We start from the raw sequence: 14,882 nt of genomic DNA, 5'->3' as shown, positions 1-14,882 counted from the left end.
TACATTCACCAAACCTTCTCATGTGTAAGTCTTCAGTTCAGATATCTCTAATCAAGAAGTACAAAATTTCCATATCACTAGCTATAAGCGGTGTCAAAGAGAAAGGTTTTAAGCCTACTCTTAAATGTGGGAACAGTGTCTGCCTCACGAACCAGAACCAGAAGACGGTTCCACAGAAGAGGAGCTTGATGGCTGAAAGCTCTGGCCCCTGTTCTAATTTTGGAGACTTTAGGAACTACAAATAACCCTTTATTCTGAGAGCGTAGTGCTCTAGGAGGACAGTAGGGTTTAATGAGCTCTTTAAGATATGATGGTGCCAGTCCATTAAGAGCCTTGTAAGTGAGGAGAAGGATTTTAAATTCTATTCTGGATTTTACTGGCAGCCAGTGCAGAGAAGCTAATACAGGAGAAATGTGATCCCTTCTTCTGGTTTTAGTCAGAACACGAGCTGCAGCATTCTGGACCAGCTGGAGAGATTTAAGAGATTTTTCTGCATCTTTTTGAGACAGCATTGGCCTAATTTTAGTAATGTTACGCAGGTGAAAGTAGGCTGTCCTCTTGGTTTGTTTAATATGCGAGTCAAAGGACAGGTCCTGATCAAAGATAACTCCAAGGTTTCTTACAGTAGTATTTGAGGCGATGGCAATCCCATCAATAGTCGCTATATCTTTAGACAGCGAGCTTCGGAGGAGTTTAGGCCCAAGTACAATAACTTCCGTTTTATCGGAGTTTAACATCAGGAAATTGCAGGTCATCCAGGATTTTATGTCATCCACACATGCCTGGAGTTTAACTAGCTGATTGGTTAACTTCAGTGTGCCTGGAGGATTTTTCATTGACATGCACAAACTGAGATCGATTGGATAAATAGGACTTAAACCAGCTTAATGCGTTTCCTTTGATGCCAATTAATTTTTCCAGTCTACATATTAGAATCTCATGGTTAATGGTGTCAAATGCAGCACTAAGATCTAGCAGAACAAGTACAGAAACCAGTCCTTTGTCAGAAGCAATAAGAAGGTCATTTGTAATTTTTACCAGAGCTGTCTCTGTGCTATGATGTACTCTAAATCCTGACTGGAAGTCCTCAAGTAGACTGTTATTGTTGAGAAAGTCACACAGTTGATTGGCGACTACTTTCTCAAGGATCTTAGAGAGAAAAGGAAGATTTGATATTGGTCTGTAGTTTGATAAAACCCCTGGATCTAGAGTAGGCTTCTTAAGAAGAGGTTTAATTACAGCTACTTTAAATGACTGTGGCACAGCCTGTTAATAAAGACACATTGATCATATCTAATAGCGACGCGCTAACTAAGGGTAAGACCTCTTTCAGTAGCCTGGTTGGTATCGGGTCTAGGAGACAGGTTGAAGGTTTAGAAGAAGAGATCATTGACGTTAGTTGGTTTAGGTCGATTGGAGAAAAGCAGTCTAAATATATCAGGTCTTAATGCTAGTTCTAAAACTCCTGAGTTTGAGGGTAACGCGGTTCCAATTGAAGGCAAGATGCAAGTAAATTTGTCGCGGATATCTAGAATTTTATCATTAAAAAAGTTCATAAAGTTGTTACTGCTAAGATCTCTAGGAATGCATTGCTACAGTACTGAAAAGAAATCTAGGGTTGTTTTTATTTTCCTCTATTAAAGATGAGTAGTAGGCTGCTCTGGCATTACGGAGAGCCTTCTTATACGTTTTAAGACAGTCCTGCCAAACTAGGCGGGATTCTTCCAGTTTGGTGGAGCGCCAGATGGTTTCAAGTTTACGCAGTTTTTGTTTTAATTTACGAGTTTGGGAGTTATACCAGGGAGCTAACTTCCTATGCTTTATAGTTTTCTGTTTTAGCGGAGCAACAGAGTCGAGAGTCGTTCGCAGTAGGCTTCCAGATTCATCTATAAGAGAATCGATCTGGGAGGGACTAAGATTAACATAAAAGTCCTCCGTTTCATTAAGACATGGAAGTGAACTCAAGACTGGCGGAATTACTTCCTTAAACTTAGCTACTGCTCTATCCGATAGACACCGAGAGTAGTAGCTTTTTCCTAGAGGAGTGAAGTCCAGCAACAATAATTCAAAGGTTATCAAGTAATGGTCAGATAAAGAATAATTTTGAGGGAAGATTATTAAGTTTTTGATTTCAACACCATAAGATAAGACGAGGTCGAGAGTGTGGCTATGACAGTGAGTCGGTTTATGTACACTCTGACTGAAGCCAATAGAATCTATTAAGGAAGTAAATGCTACACTAAGGCTGTCATTTACAACGTCCACATGGACATTAAAATCCCCCACAATAATTACTTTATCTGATTTAAGGACTAAACTTGATAGCAACTCAGAGAATTCAGATAGGAATTCAGAGTATGGACCAGGAGCACGATACACAATAACAAACAGAATTGGCTGCATTGTTTTCCAGTTTGAGTGCGAAAGGCTGAGAATCAGACTCTCAAATGAGTTATAGTTTAGTTTTGGCTTAGGATTGATTGACAGGCTTGAATCAAAAATGGCTGCAACTCCTCCTCCACGTCTGCTGCCTCGAGATATATGAGTATTAATATGGCTGGGAGGACTAGCTTCGTTTAAGTAAACATAGTCTTCATCACGCAGCCAGGTTTCAGTCAGGCAGAATAAATCAATATGATTATCTGATATTAAGTCGTTGACTAATACTGCTTTAGATGAGAGAGATCTAATGTTTAAGAGTCCACATTTAATTCTCTTATTTTGTTTTACTACATCGGAAGTGCTAATTTTTATTAGGTTTTCATGTGAAAACTCTCTTCTGTTTGACCTGATAAATTTGGTTGGTGGGGGGACAGACACCGTTCTTATGTGGTTTTGGTTTTGGGTGGGTGACTGCTCTAAAGGAGGCGCAGAGAGGTGTGTAAGACTGCAACTCTGCTTCCTGGTCTCAACACTGGTTTGTCATGTTCTAGGACTACCAATGAGATCAGCGATGTTTCTAGATAGGAGAGCAGCTCCATCCAAAGTGGGGTGGATGCCATCTCTCCTGATCAGACCAGGTTTTCCCCAGAAAGGCTGCCAATTATTAACGAAGCCCACATCGTTATCTGGACACCACCTCGACAGCCAGCGGTGGAAAGATGACATGCGGCTATACATGTCATCACTAGTAAAGTTTGGCAGGGGACCAGAGAAAACTACGGAGTCCGACATCGTTTTTGCATATTCACACACCGAGCCAACATTAATTTTAGTGACATCCGATTGGTGTAATCGATGTCATTAACGCCGACGTGAATAACAATCTTACTGTATTTACGTTTATCCTTAGCCAGCAGTTTAAATTGAGCTTCGATGTCGCCCGCTCTGGCCCCTGGGACAAATTTGACTATGGTCGCTGGTGTCACTATTTTCACGTGTCTCACTATGGAGCTACCAATGACCAGAGTTGGCTTCTCAGCGGGTGTGTCGCTGAGTGGGGAAAATGGATTGGACACGTGAACATGGTGGTTAACCGTGGGCTTCGGTTTAGAACTATGCCTCCTTCGGACATTCACCCAGCCTCCCGGCTGCTCGGGGTTTGCCGAGGGACGGCTAGCTGCTACGCTATGTCGGTCCGCACCATGTACAGCTAGCGTCAGCTGGCTGGTTACAGCGGCAGCCGACGGAGGATAGTTGGTGCGGAACCGCGCTTCCAAATCATTCATCCTCGCCTCCAAAGCAAAAAGTGAACTACATTTATTACATGTACCGTTATCAGTAAAGGAGGCAGAGTAGTAGCTAAACATCAGACACACCGGGCAGGAGAGAAGAGAAGGAGGACAGGGAAAGAGAGAAGCCATCGTAGCCGCTAGGCTAGCTGTTGCGCTAAAGTAGCTAGCAGAGATAGCGCGTAAACAATAGCAAATTTAGCGAGGCAACTCAGAGAGTGAGCGATGTGTCTGCTGAAGCAGGGATAGCGTGTGCTTAGTTTAAACTTGGCGGTAGTAAGCCGCTGAACAGGGAAACTACGTTAAATTAACAGAGTTAGGCTAGAGAGAAAAACACAGCCTGTAGCGACTATCACGGAGAAACAGGAAATGACGCAAAGCGCTTACCGTCAGAGAAGTCTCGCAAGATGAGTGTTGCAGTCTGTTCAGAGCTAGCCACTCTGGCAGCGGCATGCTACAGTAACGTTGACTTGACCGACGTACCGATCCGTTCCACTTCACACGGTTCGGTTTAAGAGCTACAGACAGCTAGCAAGCCGTCGGTGTTTTGAATAAAATTTACATTTAGGGCATTTAGCAGAAGCTTTTGTCCAAAGCGACTTACAATAAGTACATTTGTCAAAAGAAAGAAAACACAACATATCATTGCCGATAAAGTAAGAGCGAAAAAATAGAAACAAGTGTTAGGTCCTTGTCTGAGTAAAGCAGTAGCTGTTCAACAAGGATACCTTAAATACAACAGTGCTATGATCAAAGTGCTGTACGTAAGAACATAGAAGTCCTTTATTATTTATTTTTTTATTTTTTTTTGGGGGGGGAGTTTGTTAGTGGGTCATGCTATGCAGAGTCGAGGTGAAGTCTGAACAGGTGACTCTGCTGTCCTGACATAGATCGGGAGTTCGTTCCACCACTGAGGTGCCAGAACAGAGAAGAGTCTGGACTTTGCTGAGTGACATTTGTTTGATTTCAGCGATGGTGGTACCAGCCGGCCAGCTGAAGTAGAGGAGCGAAGTGGTTTGACCAGTGTTTGAAGGTAGACGGGTGCCGTTCCATTGGTGGCCTTGAAGGCCAGAACCATCGTCTTGAATTGGATGCGGGCTGCAACAGGGAGCCAGTGGAGGTCACGGAGGAGGGGGGTCACATGGGAGAATTTGGGTAGATTGAAGACAGGTTCCTCGCAGTTGACGACGGCAATACTGTGATGCCCTCAACAGTGACCGACAGGTCCATGCGATGGCAGTCTTTCCCCGGGATGAAGAGGAGTTCGGTTTTATTCAGGTTAAGCTTGAGGTGATGCACAGTTGTCCAGACAGAGATGTCTGCCAGACATTCCGAGATGCGAGTTTCAATGTGAGTGTCGGAGGTTGGGGAAAAAGAGAGGAATAGCTGGGTGTCATCTGCGTAACAATGGTAGGAGAATCCATGTGATGTGATTACAGAGCCCGGTGATCCAGTGTAGAATGAGAACAGAATGAATGAGTCGAATGAGTATAGACGGGCTTCACGGCTGGGTCACCGACCATCAAATTATGTTTCTCTTTTGTTTTAATAAACGTCTTGTCACACATTTTAATGACGGGGCTCGACGTTCCATCCACACAAGTTTCCTCCTGACACTATGTTGCTGCCGCACCACAGCGGCTTCTGAAGCTTAGCACCGCCCACAACCATTGTGATTGGTTGAAAGAAATACAAACAAGCCAGAGTGTTTTTTCCCCGATCCCGGAGATGTGGTATACTGTAGCCAGACCCTTCTACTGTGGAGAAGCCAGACCCTTCTACTGTGAAGAAGGGGCTGGCAAAGACTAGTTCATATCTAGTTATATCTTATCACGTCTAGTCATGTCTTTGCATTGACTTTGTATGAAATAGCGCCGCATGGTGTGAACACGCCTTAATACAGTACAGTATCCGTTAGTCACTCACATCCATGGTCGAATTCTTTGTAGCTTTCGTCACGTCTTAGATGCCATACATGTCTACTAGAAGACCTTGAAAATCTTAGCGATTGACCTCTCTCTCTCTCTCTCAGCTCCTGAGGTGATCAACAGTGAACTTCTGAGTACAGCAGCAGATATGTGGTGAGATTCACATTTTCAAATATCCAACAGAAACAAAGCATTCTGGGATTGTCAGTGTCTCTTCAGTGCTTCTTGTCTATGTGAGGGAGAGTCTATTTTTGCAGTTGCAGGCCTGCCCAGGCCTGTCTCACTGTCTCACAGTCTCAGTTTGTTGACATCAACGGACAGTTGACATGACTGGCTGTCTCTTTGTCCCCCAGGAGCATCGCCGTGATTACCTACATCCTGTAAGTGTGTGTGTGTGTGTGTGTGTGAGTGATCAGAAACACCATGTGATACTGTGTGAATCCAGTCTGTTTGTCATTTATCTGTATTGATTTCTTGGGATGTGGACATGCTGACGTCTCTCTCTATCCTCAGACTGAGCGGTCTGTCCCCGTTCCAAGGTGAGACTGATGAGGACACTCTGAAGAACATTGTTTTCTTGAACTACCAGTTTCCTGCTCAGTATTTCAGTATGACGAGCTGCATGGCCAAAGACTTCATCCGGAAACTGCTTTTGAAAACCCCAAAGTATGTATTCTAGGTAGAATATAACATTGTCCCTGTCTGTCTCTGTCCCTGTCCCTCACCCTTTGGTGTGAACAACAATCCATCAATGACCCGGATCAATTACAAAAAGACGCAGTTTAAAACAATAAAATCCACAGGATTTACTAACATGCAACAACACATGGCAACAATCCTTAGCTAAGAGGCAGGAAGCAGTGGCTGGCATTGGACCTTTTAAGGACTTCCTCCCCAGCCCAGGTGCACCTCGTTGTAGGATTCAGCTCACCAAGCTCACCAAGAAGGGCCGGTGTGGGTCCAGATTTTTGTTTTAGCACAGCACTACCTCACCTGATCTGACTCATCAAGGTATAAGGCTCGTTGGAGATGAGCCAGGCCTGCGAAGAATCGATCGCCGGTTTATTTATAAAGACCTTATTAAAATGAGAAATTACTACAGTGTGCTTTAAGAGGTGACTGATATTACATGACTTCATGGGGGTGGGGTCACAGAAAGGGGCGGGGCAAATGTCAATCACAACCCCCCTCTTGGGATTACTTGTGTTTTCTTTATTAATTAATTTTTATTTTGTTGTTCCACTTCATCGAATATGATTGCTAATGTGGGACAGCATGCTTTGGGTCATCTGGGACAGTCATGTAGTTCTCTGAATGGGGAAATGTGCATTCAGGGACCTTCTGAAGTAAAACAAGGAAGGAGAACACACACACACACTCTCTCTCTCTCTCTCTCTCTCTCTCTCTCTCTCTCTCTCTCTTTTTCTCCTTTATCTCTACCTCCCTTCATCGCTGCCATACATGGTATTCCTCTCTCTCTTTCTGTGTCTCTCACACAAACACACTCATACACACTTTCTCTCTCCCTGCATCACTGCCTCCCTTGTCTTCATCTCTCTCTCTCTCTCTCTCTCTCTCTCTCTCTCTATCTCTCTCTCTCTCTCGCTCTCTCTCTCTCTCTCTCTCACTCACTCACTCACTCACACTTAGTCTATACACACACACACACACACAGCTTGCGTTATGCATTACACAAGGTGATTAAGGCTTTTTTAATGTCCCAGATTACCAAGTGACCTGTCTAACCTATGTCTCTGTCTCTACTAAGTATGTAGTCTAGGGACAGTATCAGACTGTCGGTCTCTGTAAATGCATCAAATGTCTTAACTTAAATGTATATGCATAATATCTTCATTCAGAGGGTTGGTGACTAAAGCTGCCTCCTTTTACGGCACTTACAGACTCCAGATCAGCCCAATAGATACATTTAATGTCAATAGCTGGGCTTTAACTGATTATTTGAGTTTTCAGTATATTGCACCCTGAGACACATATCATGTTATAATTATATTTCATTATTTGGATCATTCCTTCTTGTCTAATTCCTTCTATTGTTTCTGCTGTGTGTTGCAGTGACAGAATGACAGCAGAGGAGTGTCAGCATCATCCATGGATTAAGGTTACTACAAATCTTCTATCCTGCTTCGCTTGTTTCCTGCTGAATGTTACTGCATCTTTCTTCTAAACGCCATCGTCTGTTTCAGCCCATCACACGCAAACAGGTGGCCAATAGGAATCGTTCCTCCATTAACATGAAGAACTTTAAGAAATTCAATGTCAGAAGGAAATGGAAGGTGAGTGTGATGTGCATGCCAAATCAACGTGTCAGAATAGTGCGCTGTACATTCATTGAAGAGTCGATAGCAGAGACATGAGAAACGACATGTAAAAAGGCTACGATCGTTATTTGAATATTACACACACTCCAACCAAGAAATACAGACAGCTCTGATCATTAACAAATGATTTCCTTTCTTACAAGCATGTGAGGATCTGGAGTAAATCTATTCATTATAAAATAAAAGAATAATCAAAGGAAACAATAATAATCAATGAGTTCTGTAGCCAAACTCAATAATCATTCATTAATAATTTACAGGACCAAGGGTCAAACTTAGACCAGAATCAAATATTTCTATCATTAATTAAGATATTAATGATACAGGTGATGAGTATGCTCAGAAAGATACAGGGCTAGTCTGACTTGTTCCCCCATCCATCCATCCATTGTCTACCGCTTATCCTGTATTCAGGGTCGCGGGGGAGCTGGAGCCGATCCCAGCTGTCATTGGGCGAAGGCAGGGTATATCCTGGACAGGATGCCAGACCATCGCAGGGCTAACATGTAGAGACAACCATTCACGCTCACATTCACACCTACGGGCAATTTTTAGAGTCATCAATGAACCTATCCCCACCCGGAGAGAACCCACGCTTACACGGGGAGAACATGCAAACTCCACACAGAAGGAAGCCGGGGCCGACCCGGGAATCGAACCCAGGACCCTCTTGCTGTGAGGCAACAGTGCTACCCACTACACCACCGTGCAGCCCTTGTTCCCCCATTGATATGCTTTTTAGCTGCATCGTTATGTTGGATATGTATTACATATGTAATATGTACACATTACAACTATCAATAAAGGAAAAATGACTGACAAAGCTAAATTCTATATAATTCAAGGTTGTCCTGTTCGACATTGCAACAATTTAAAGTTGTTATGATGTAATGTAACATGCAAGAAGAAGATGTTCCATGAGCAGCGACAAACATTTATACATGTTTGTCGCATTTATACATTGACTTTAGGTCACAGTCAGATCATTTCGGGAATGGATTGATGTGCTGCAGTGATGGTCCATCATAGTAAGCGGCAGTATTTTTGTATACTGTTCCATTAAGTTCTTCTTGTCACTCTGTTCCACACAATAGCTGCAAATGGCAAAAGTGTTCTCAATATATAAACTTAGGTCCAGTGGCCACATGGTGTACATACGTGGGATGTAATCTCGGCATGGAACCATTCTCAGCATCTGGAAGCACTGTGGCATTCAGGGACCCACTTCAACATGTGAAGCACCAACCTCGTGGTTAAAGAATGATCCATTGAGTCCACTGGCTGTTTTCACATTTAAACACAACCGTGACGTAACCCTCTACATGTCCTATAACATAGTGTTCACTCTCTACATGTCCTATACCATGGTGTTCACTCTCTACATGTCCTATAACATGCTGCGTGGTGTGTTCACCCTCTAGATGTCCTATAACATGGTGTTCACTCTCTATATGCCCTATAACAGTGTTCACTCTCTACATGTCCTATAACATGGTGTTCACTCTCTACATGTCCTATAACATGGTATTCACTCTCTGCATGCCCTATAACATGGTGTTCACTCTCTACATGCACTATAACATGGTGTTCACTCTCTACATGCACTATAACATGGTGCGTGGTGTGTTCACCCTCTAGATGTCCTATAACATGGTGTGGATGTGCAACCGGCTGTTCCACTTGAAAGTGCAGCATCAGCCCAGCTCAGATCCACATACACAACAGGTGAGACCACTTAATTTAACTAAAGTCCCATTGTTGTTTTCATCACTGCAAGAGATTGCTCTGGTTGTTTATAGTAGACACAATAAAATATCACCCTACCAGATACTGAGAAACATAATTACAATATTAACAACAATAATAACAATAATAATAATTATGTGACACTGCCATATTAATGGTCAAGACATTCATGAGGGTAATATTGTAATGCATGTCGAGCCACTGGTTTTCTAGTGTAGAGCCACTGGTTTTCTGGGGAAGAGCCACTGGTTTGCTGGTGTAGAGCCACGTGGTTTTCTTCCATGAGGTATACCGTAGATTGTATTGGATTGTGAACGATTGAAATGTCTCAAATGTCTTTGCGATCTGCCTTTACAGAGAGATCGTTAGTATCGTGCTACAGTGCACATTCAGGGGCCCATCGTCCACACGGAAAGGTTTTTTGTGTGTAAACGCAGAAGTCTTGCACGTTTGGGCCGACCGTCCGCCTGTAAACGCACTTTTTTGAAACCAGGTCCCAGGGTGAAAAAGAAAAAAAAACGCAGATTCCCATTTACTTTTCGTGTAGACGGCAAATACGCACACGATGATGTCATCATGAATGAATCATGTTCATTTGGTTGGATGACTGACGTTATTCATCATTGTCACAACTTCTCGGTGCATTTAAAGGAGGCTGTGTGTGTGTCAGTTAAGTTGCAGCATGTGCGAGGCGCTGCAAACGGCTTTTACGTTTTGGTAACGCATGAGTACTCTCACGCGTTACTTTTATTCAAAGGTAACGCTGTAACGTAACTGATTACTTTTAATTGATGGTAACGTTGTAACCTAACACTGGGCCTAAATGGTCTGTTGTTCTATTCTTGTATTGTTACCTTTGGGTTATAGGGTTATATTTTTTTAAATAGGGAAATTAGTTTGGTTGTACTGTTCAGTAACTTGCAAAATAGTCCTAAAAACCTGAAAAGGAATTGTGATAAGATCGTGATCCTGCCTGAAAAAAATTGTGATACGACATTTTGCCATATCGCCCACTCCTAGTGTAGAACCACATAGTTTTTTGTTGTAGAGCCACATAGTTTTCTAGTGTAGGCAACCTTAATTCTATAACACGAGATTAAGGCCAAAGGTTGATTTATTGATTGATCAACGCTGGCAGCACAACACTAAGTAATAGTATCATCAGTGTAGGATGAATTGTTAACATAGATAGTAAACAAAGGTGGACCCAAAACAGGACCTTGTGGGACCCCTGAGTCAACATACAGTAGTACACTGGCGGAGTTCACTGTTCAAAGCAGCCAACACTCTGATACTGAGCAGCCATGCCCTCATGGTCATCTGTAGCGATGGCCTTTGACAGACGTTTGAATAATGATCCAGTTCTCAGTCAGGCCGTTAAGAACCTTTGGGGGAAGTCTTGACAGTATGATGCTGTTACAGGGAGCCAGACTGGTACAATGACCGAATATTATAAGACCTCCGAAAGTCAACTGCTCATCTGCCAATCCTTCAGGGTCCTTCAGTAAGACTACTGGATGGAAATAGACCTGCAGTTGTTAGGTGAAGCAGGGTCCCTCCTTCTAACAGGGGGACGACATGGCCTGAACACCGTGTGATCTTCTTGGCTTGGTAGCATGTTGTCCACATTAGACTTAGTAATTTTGATATGTTCATGATACTGTTTCTGATTATGATAGGGAAAAACGGAGACATGGGTAGAGGTTGAATGTGAATTTCCTGTTCAAAATGTAAAGTAGTGTAGATAGTTTCATTCTAATCTGAACTGTAAACTGGACAAGATACAGATGTGACTCCGATTTAAGTCCATATGTCCCGATCTTTTCCTCCAGAGACAATGTGAAAGTGATGTGGAAGACACGGAAAGCAAACCTGCCGCTCTCCTGCGTCGCAGACTCAGCAGCAGTTCGTAGAGCTGAGAGGAGTCTGGGACATCCAGCAGGACTGACAGCTGTGTCCAATCAGTGAGCCCTGCCTCATCTTCCCAGCATCTCCTTATCAAAGAGCTGCTGCAGCTCAGTGAACCTCATTCACCAATGTTTTCCTGCTTGTTCCCAACAACAGAATCTACACCGAGACAATCACACACTTCTGAATGCTGACACATTTGTGAAAAGTTGCATTTCATTCAGTTCTTCAGTTGTGTAATATAGGATTTAAATCACGATCCTATTTTATTATCATTTAACAAGGACAGTGAGATTCATCATTATAGGAACACGGGTTTGAAGAAGAACACGTCATGAACCTTTCTTAAGCACAGATATGAGATCAGTCTTGTGAGTCACTGAGGAAACATGGTGCTTGTTGAAGCTCAAATGGATTTGGTTGAAATGCTTTTGATAACACAATGTGCACAATATATTCCTCTCAAGAAAATGTGAAACAAACTTTGTCCAATTCTTCCAGGACTTTTACATGAATGGCAACGTTTTCATCAAATTTAAAGTGTGTTCTTGTTGGTAAATCATCTGATAAACAACAGGGGCCCCAAACATAGAATACAAAACGGTTTCCCTAAAGGGTATCGCTGAGAATAGTCACACTGCTGCATGTCCCTACTAATGTCCAGGGGCTTCTGAAACGTCCCTAGCAATGAAGCAGCACTGTGGTCCCGCCTCCCTTTATACCAGGACCATCCCACATGTCAGAGGCTAGAGATCCATTGAGGCACCAAAACCCTGTCTAGACACAGGAAGAGCCCATCCTCATACGCCTCACTACTCGTATTGGTTCAGTAAGGGACCGTGCATTTTATTTTACTTTTCTGAATGGAGTTTCATTGATGGGTGCTCAGCTATGTTAACACTGTAGCTGCTGCAGTGAAAATGACAGCTTGAATTTTACATATGGTATGTTACGAATCTCATTGGCTTTATTGTGGCAATATTCCTTTTTTTGTCAAAATGCCGAACCTTCTCAGAGAAAACAGATATTTGTGAAAAATGTAATGTGCAGAGAGTTTGGAACTGAAATCTTTGTGCCGTAGTCAAACCCTCTGCTCTGAAGTAGAGCTTAGTTCGGGCCCAGAAAATCAAGCCCGACCCTACCCGAGCCTGTGCACGTTCTGTCCGAAACCGGACCGACCCGACACATTAACTGTAATTAAGAGCCCGAGCGCGATTTCAACCCAACAATTATTTTTAATGCGTGAGGCTGTTGTATGTGCATATCCGTGGGAAGTGGGGGTGCGGCTCCACCACTACTCAGTCACAAAAATATACAAATAATTTTATAGGCTACGTTAGTGCTGCCGCCATTAGGATATGCCTGGACAAAGCTGACACTTATGTTATCACCTCCTCCCACTAGTCACTTGAAATGATCCCGTACCTCAGACTTTCCTGATGACTTGCTCAACGTTAATTGTCCTGTTTTTAATTCATCAATTATGTCTCCAAGTTCCATGTTTCACTTTAGCGTAACTCCTTTATTCATTGATTTAGCTGCACAGAGCGAAAACCATTATGAAAGATGCGTGCGCACTATGTGTAGCAAACACAAACGCTTGTTTAAAGGCCCAACCCGTTCTTGTTGGGCTCGGGCTCGGGCAGAAGCTAAACTCTACTCTGAAGACACCAGCAGTGATGTGGGAGGGGGTTTGGCGGTGCAGCCAGTGACACAAGTATTAATTTAACGTTTTTGGCACTGGAGAAGATTTGAATCAGTACTGTATTACTTTTAACAGTTTATCTGCCCTTTGTGTGGTCTTATGTATTATTTGACTTTTCTTGTCATGTATCATTTTAAAATGTCTCAGTCATACATGTTATCAGTTCAGACTGTCCTCCTCGAGAAAACGACCACATAGGTCGTGTGTCAAGCACCGAATTACGACCATATGTTACGTTTCAAAATAGCGCGCCCTCTAGCGGTCAAGTAAATATCGACACTCCGGTGTCTCAGACGATCGCCCCCCCCACACGTCGACCTAAACCTACCCCGATTCCACGACATCTTCCCCCCACCCCCCCCAACCCCCCCAACCCCCCCCCCCCCACCCCCATCCCCCCCCCCGACCCCACCGCCCCCACCTACCCCCCCCCCGCGCCCCCCGTCAATCACCCCCCCCCCCCCGCGCGGCCCCCGCGCTACCCCCCCCCCCCCCCTAAACCTACCCCCCCCCCCCCGCGCGTGCATCATCGGCAGAGACCGCCTCCACACGTCGACCTAACCCTAACCTTAACCACTACTATCGTTGCGGAAGAATCTCCGCAATACGCTCCCAGAGGTCGTATTCGAGTGCATGGACCAACGACAACTGTGGTCGTATGAGTTGGAGGACTTGTTGTATCAGTTTATTGTCTGTGACTTCAACAATCACAACAGTAAGAAGGTTTCTTCTCATGTTGTCTGTTAACTGCTTTATTTAATTCTCTCTTCATTCAGTTGATAGATTTGAATAAGAAACATTGCAGTAAATCACTGTGATGACTGAGCTGGTGAAATGATGCTTATAATAAAGGAGGCTTTTCAACCAAAGAATAATTGATGCTTGCCCATTAATACCCATTGAGTAGTATGTCTTCATTTGCTTAGCCTTTTCTTAAATGTTGTTCCAAAACAAATTATTTTAACAATGTTGGTCCATTGTATCGAATGAGATTAGATTATGGATGGATTAGAGAAGAGTACAACAGCATATTCGGCCAAATTTATAAAGAAGCAAATCTGTCTGGCCTTTAAAGCCTCTATTATCATACATAAAGGAAAACATGCAGCCACCACTCAGAACACAAGCCTGCTGCATTGTTTATGGACAGGTGAGAGTGGCGATGTGGGCATCTAGAGCATCCAGAACCAGTTTCCAGTCTCCTAAAACAAGCAGCTATCCGGCAAGTTTTAAATGCCAACAATGCCTTTATTAAATTGTTATTGAAAGTAGACCACTTAGGGTTTAAAGAGTCGAAGTACAGGTTTAGCAAGGCGGTAAGAGATGCTAAAAGACTGTACTCTGAGAAACTCCAACAACAAACAACAAACTCTGCTTCTGTCTGGAGAGGCCTCAGACAGATCACCTGCTACAAACCAAAAGCCCCCCACTCCATCAACGGCCTGCGCCTGGCAAACGACCTGAACAAGTTCTACTGTCGCTTTGAAAGAAAATTGGGAATGTCCTGACCAGTGTTGGGCAAGTTACTCTAAGGGGCCGTCCAGACGAACCAAAACAAACTTTTTTTCTCCGTTTTGCCTTGGCG

The 14,882-nt window shown here is 43.5% G+C and overlaps 1 protein-coding gene across 4 annotated transcripts in view; it reads left to right on the top strand.

The window, feature by feature from the left end:
* The window catches only part of LOC311027554 (death-associated protein kinase 2), a 64,491-nt gene extending 50,822 nt beyond the window's left edge, over positions 1 to 13,669 (top strand). Inside the window, exons 7-13 of one of the 4 annotated variants that reach the window (XM_084031608.1) lie at positions 5,704 to 5,752; positions 5,953 to 5,979; positions 6,113 to 6,265; positions 7,673 to 7,718; positions 7,804 to 7,893; positions 9,577 to 9,663; positions 11,517 to 13,669. In XM_084031608.1, coding sequence (XP_083887734.1) covers positions 5,704 to 5,752; positions 5,953 to 5,979; positions 6,113 to 6,265; positions 7,673 to 7,718; positions 7,804 to 7,893; positions 9,577 to 9,663; positions 11,517 to 11,597 — 533 coding nt within the window. In that variant the 3' untranslated portion in view covers positions 11,598 to 13,669. Of the gene's footprint in view, positions 1 to 5,703; positions 5,753 to 5,952; positions 5,980 to 6,112; positions 6,266 to 7,672; positions 7,719 to 7,803; positions 7,894 to 9,359; positions 9,549 to 9,576; positions 9,664 to 11,516 lie in introns of those variants that run through there. The other 3 variants (XM_084031611.1, XM_084031610.1, XM_084031609.1) reach the window with 3 other exon arrangements.
* The last annotated feature ends 1,213 nt before the right edge of the window (positions 13,670 to 14,882 follow it).

This window comes from Eutrigla gurnardus (assembly GCF_963514095.1).
Source record: "Eutrigla gurnardus genome assembly, chromosome: 17".
NCBI classification, from domain to species: domain Eukaryota; kingdom Metazoa; phylum Chordata; class Actinopteri; order Perciformes; family Triglidae; genus Eutrigla; species Eutrigla gurnardus.
This window is presented reverse-complemented; position numbering and strand designations above follow the sequence as displayed.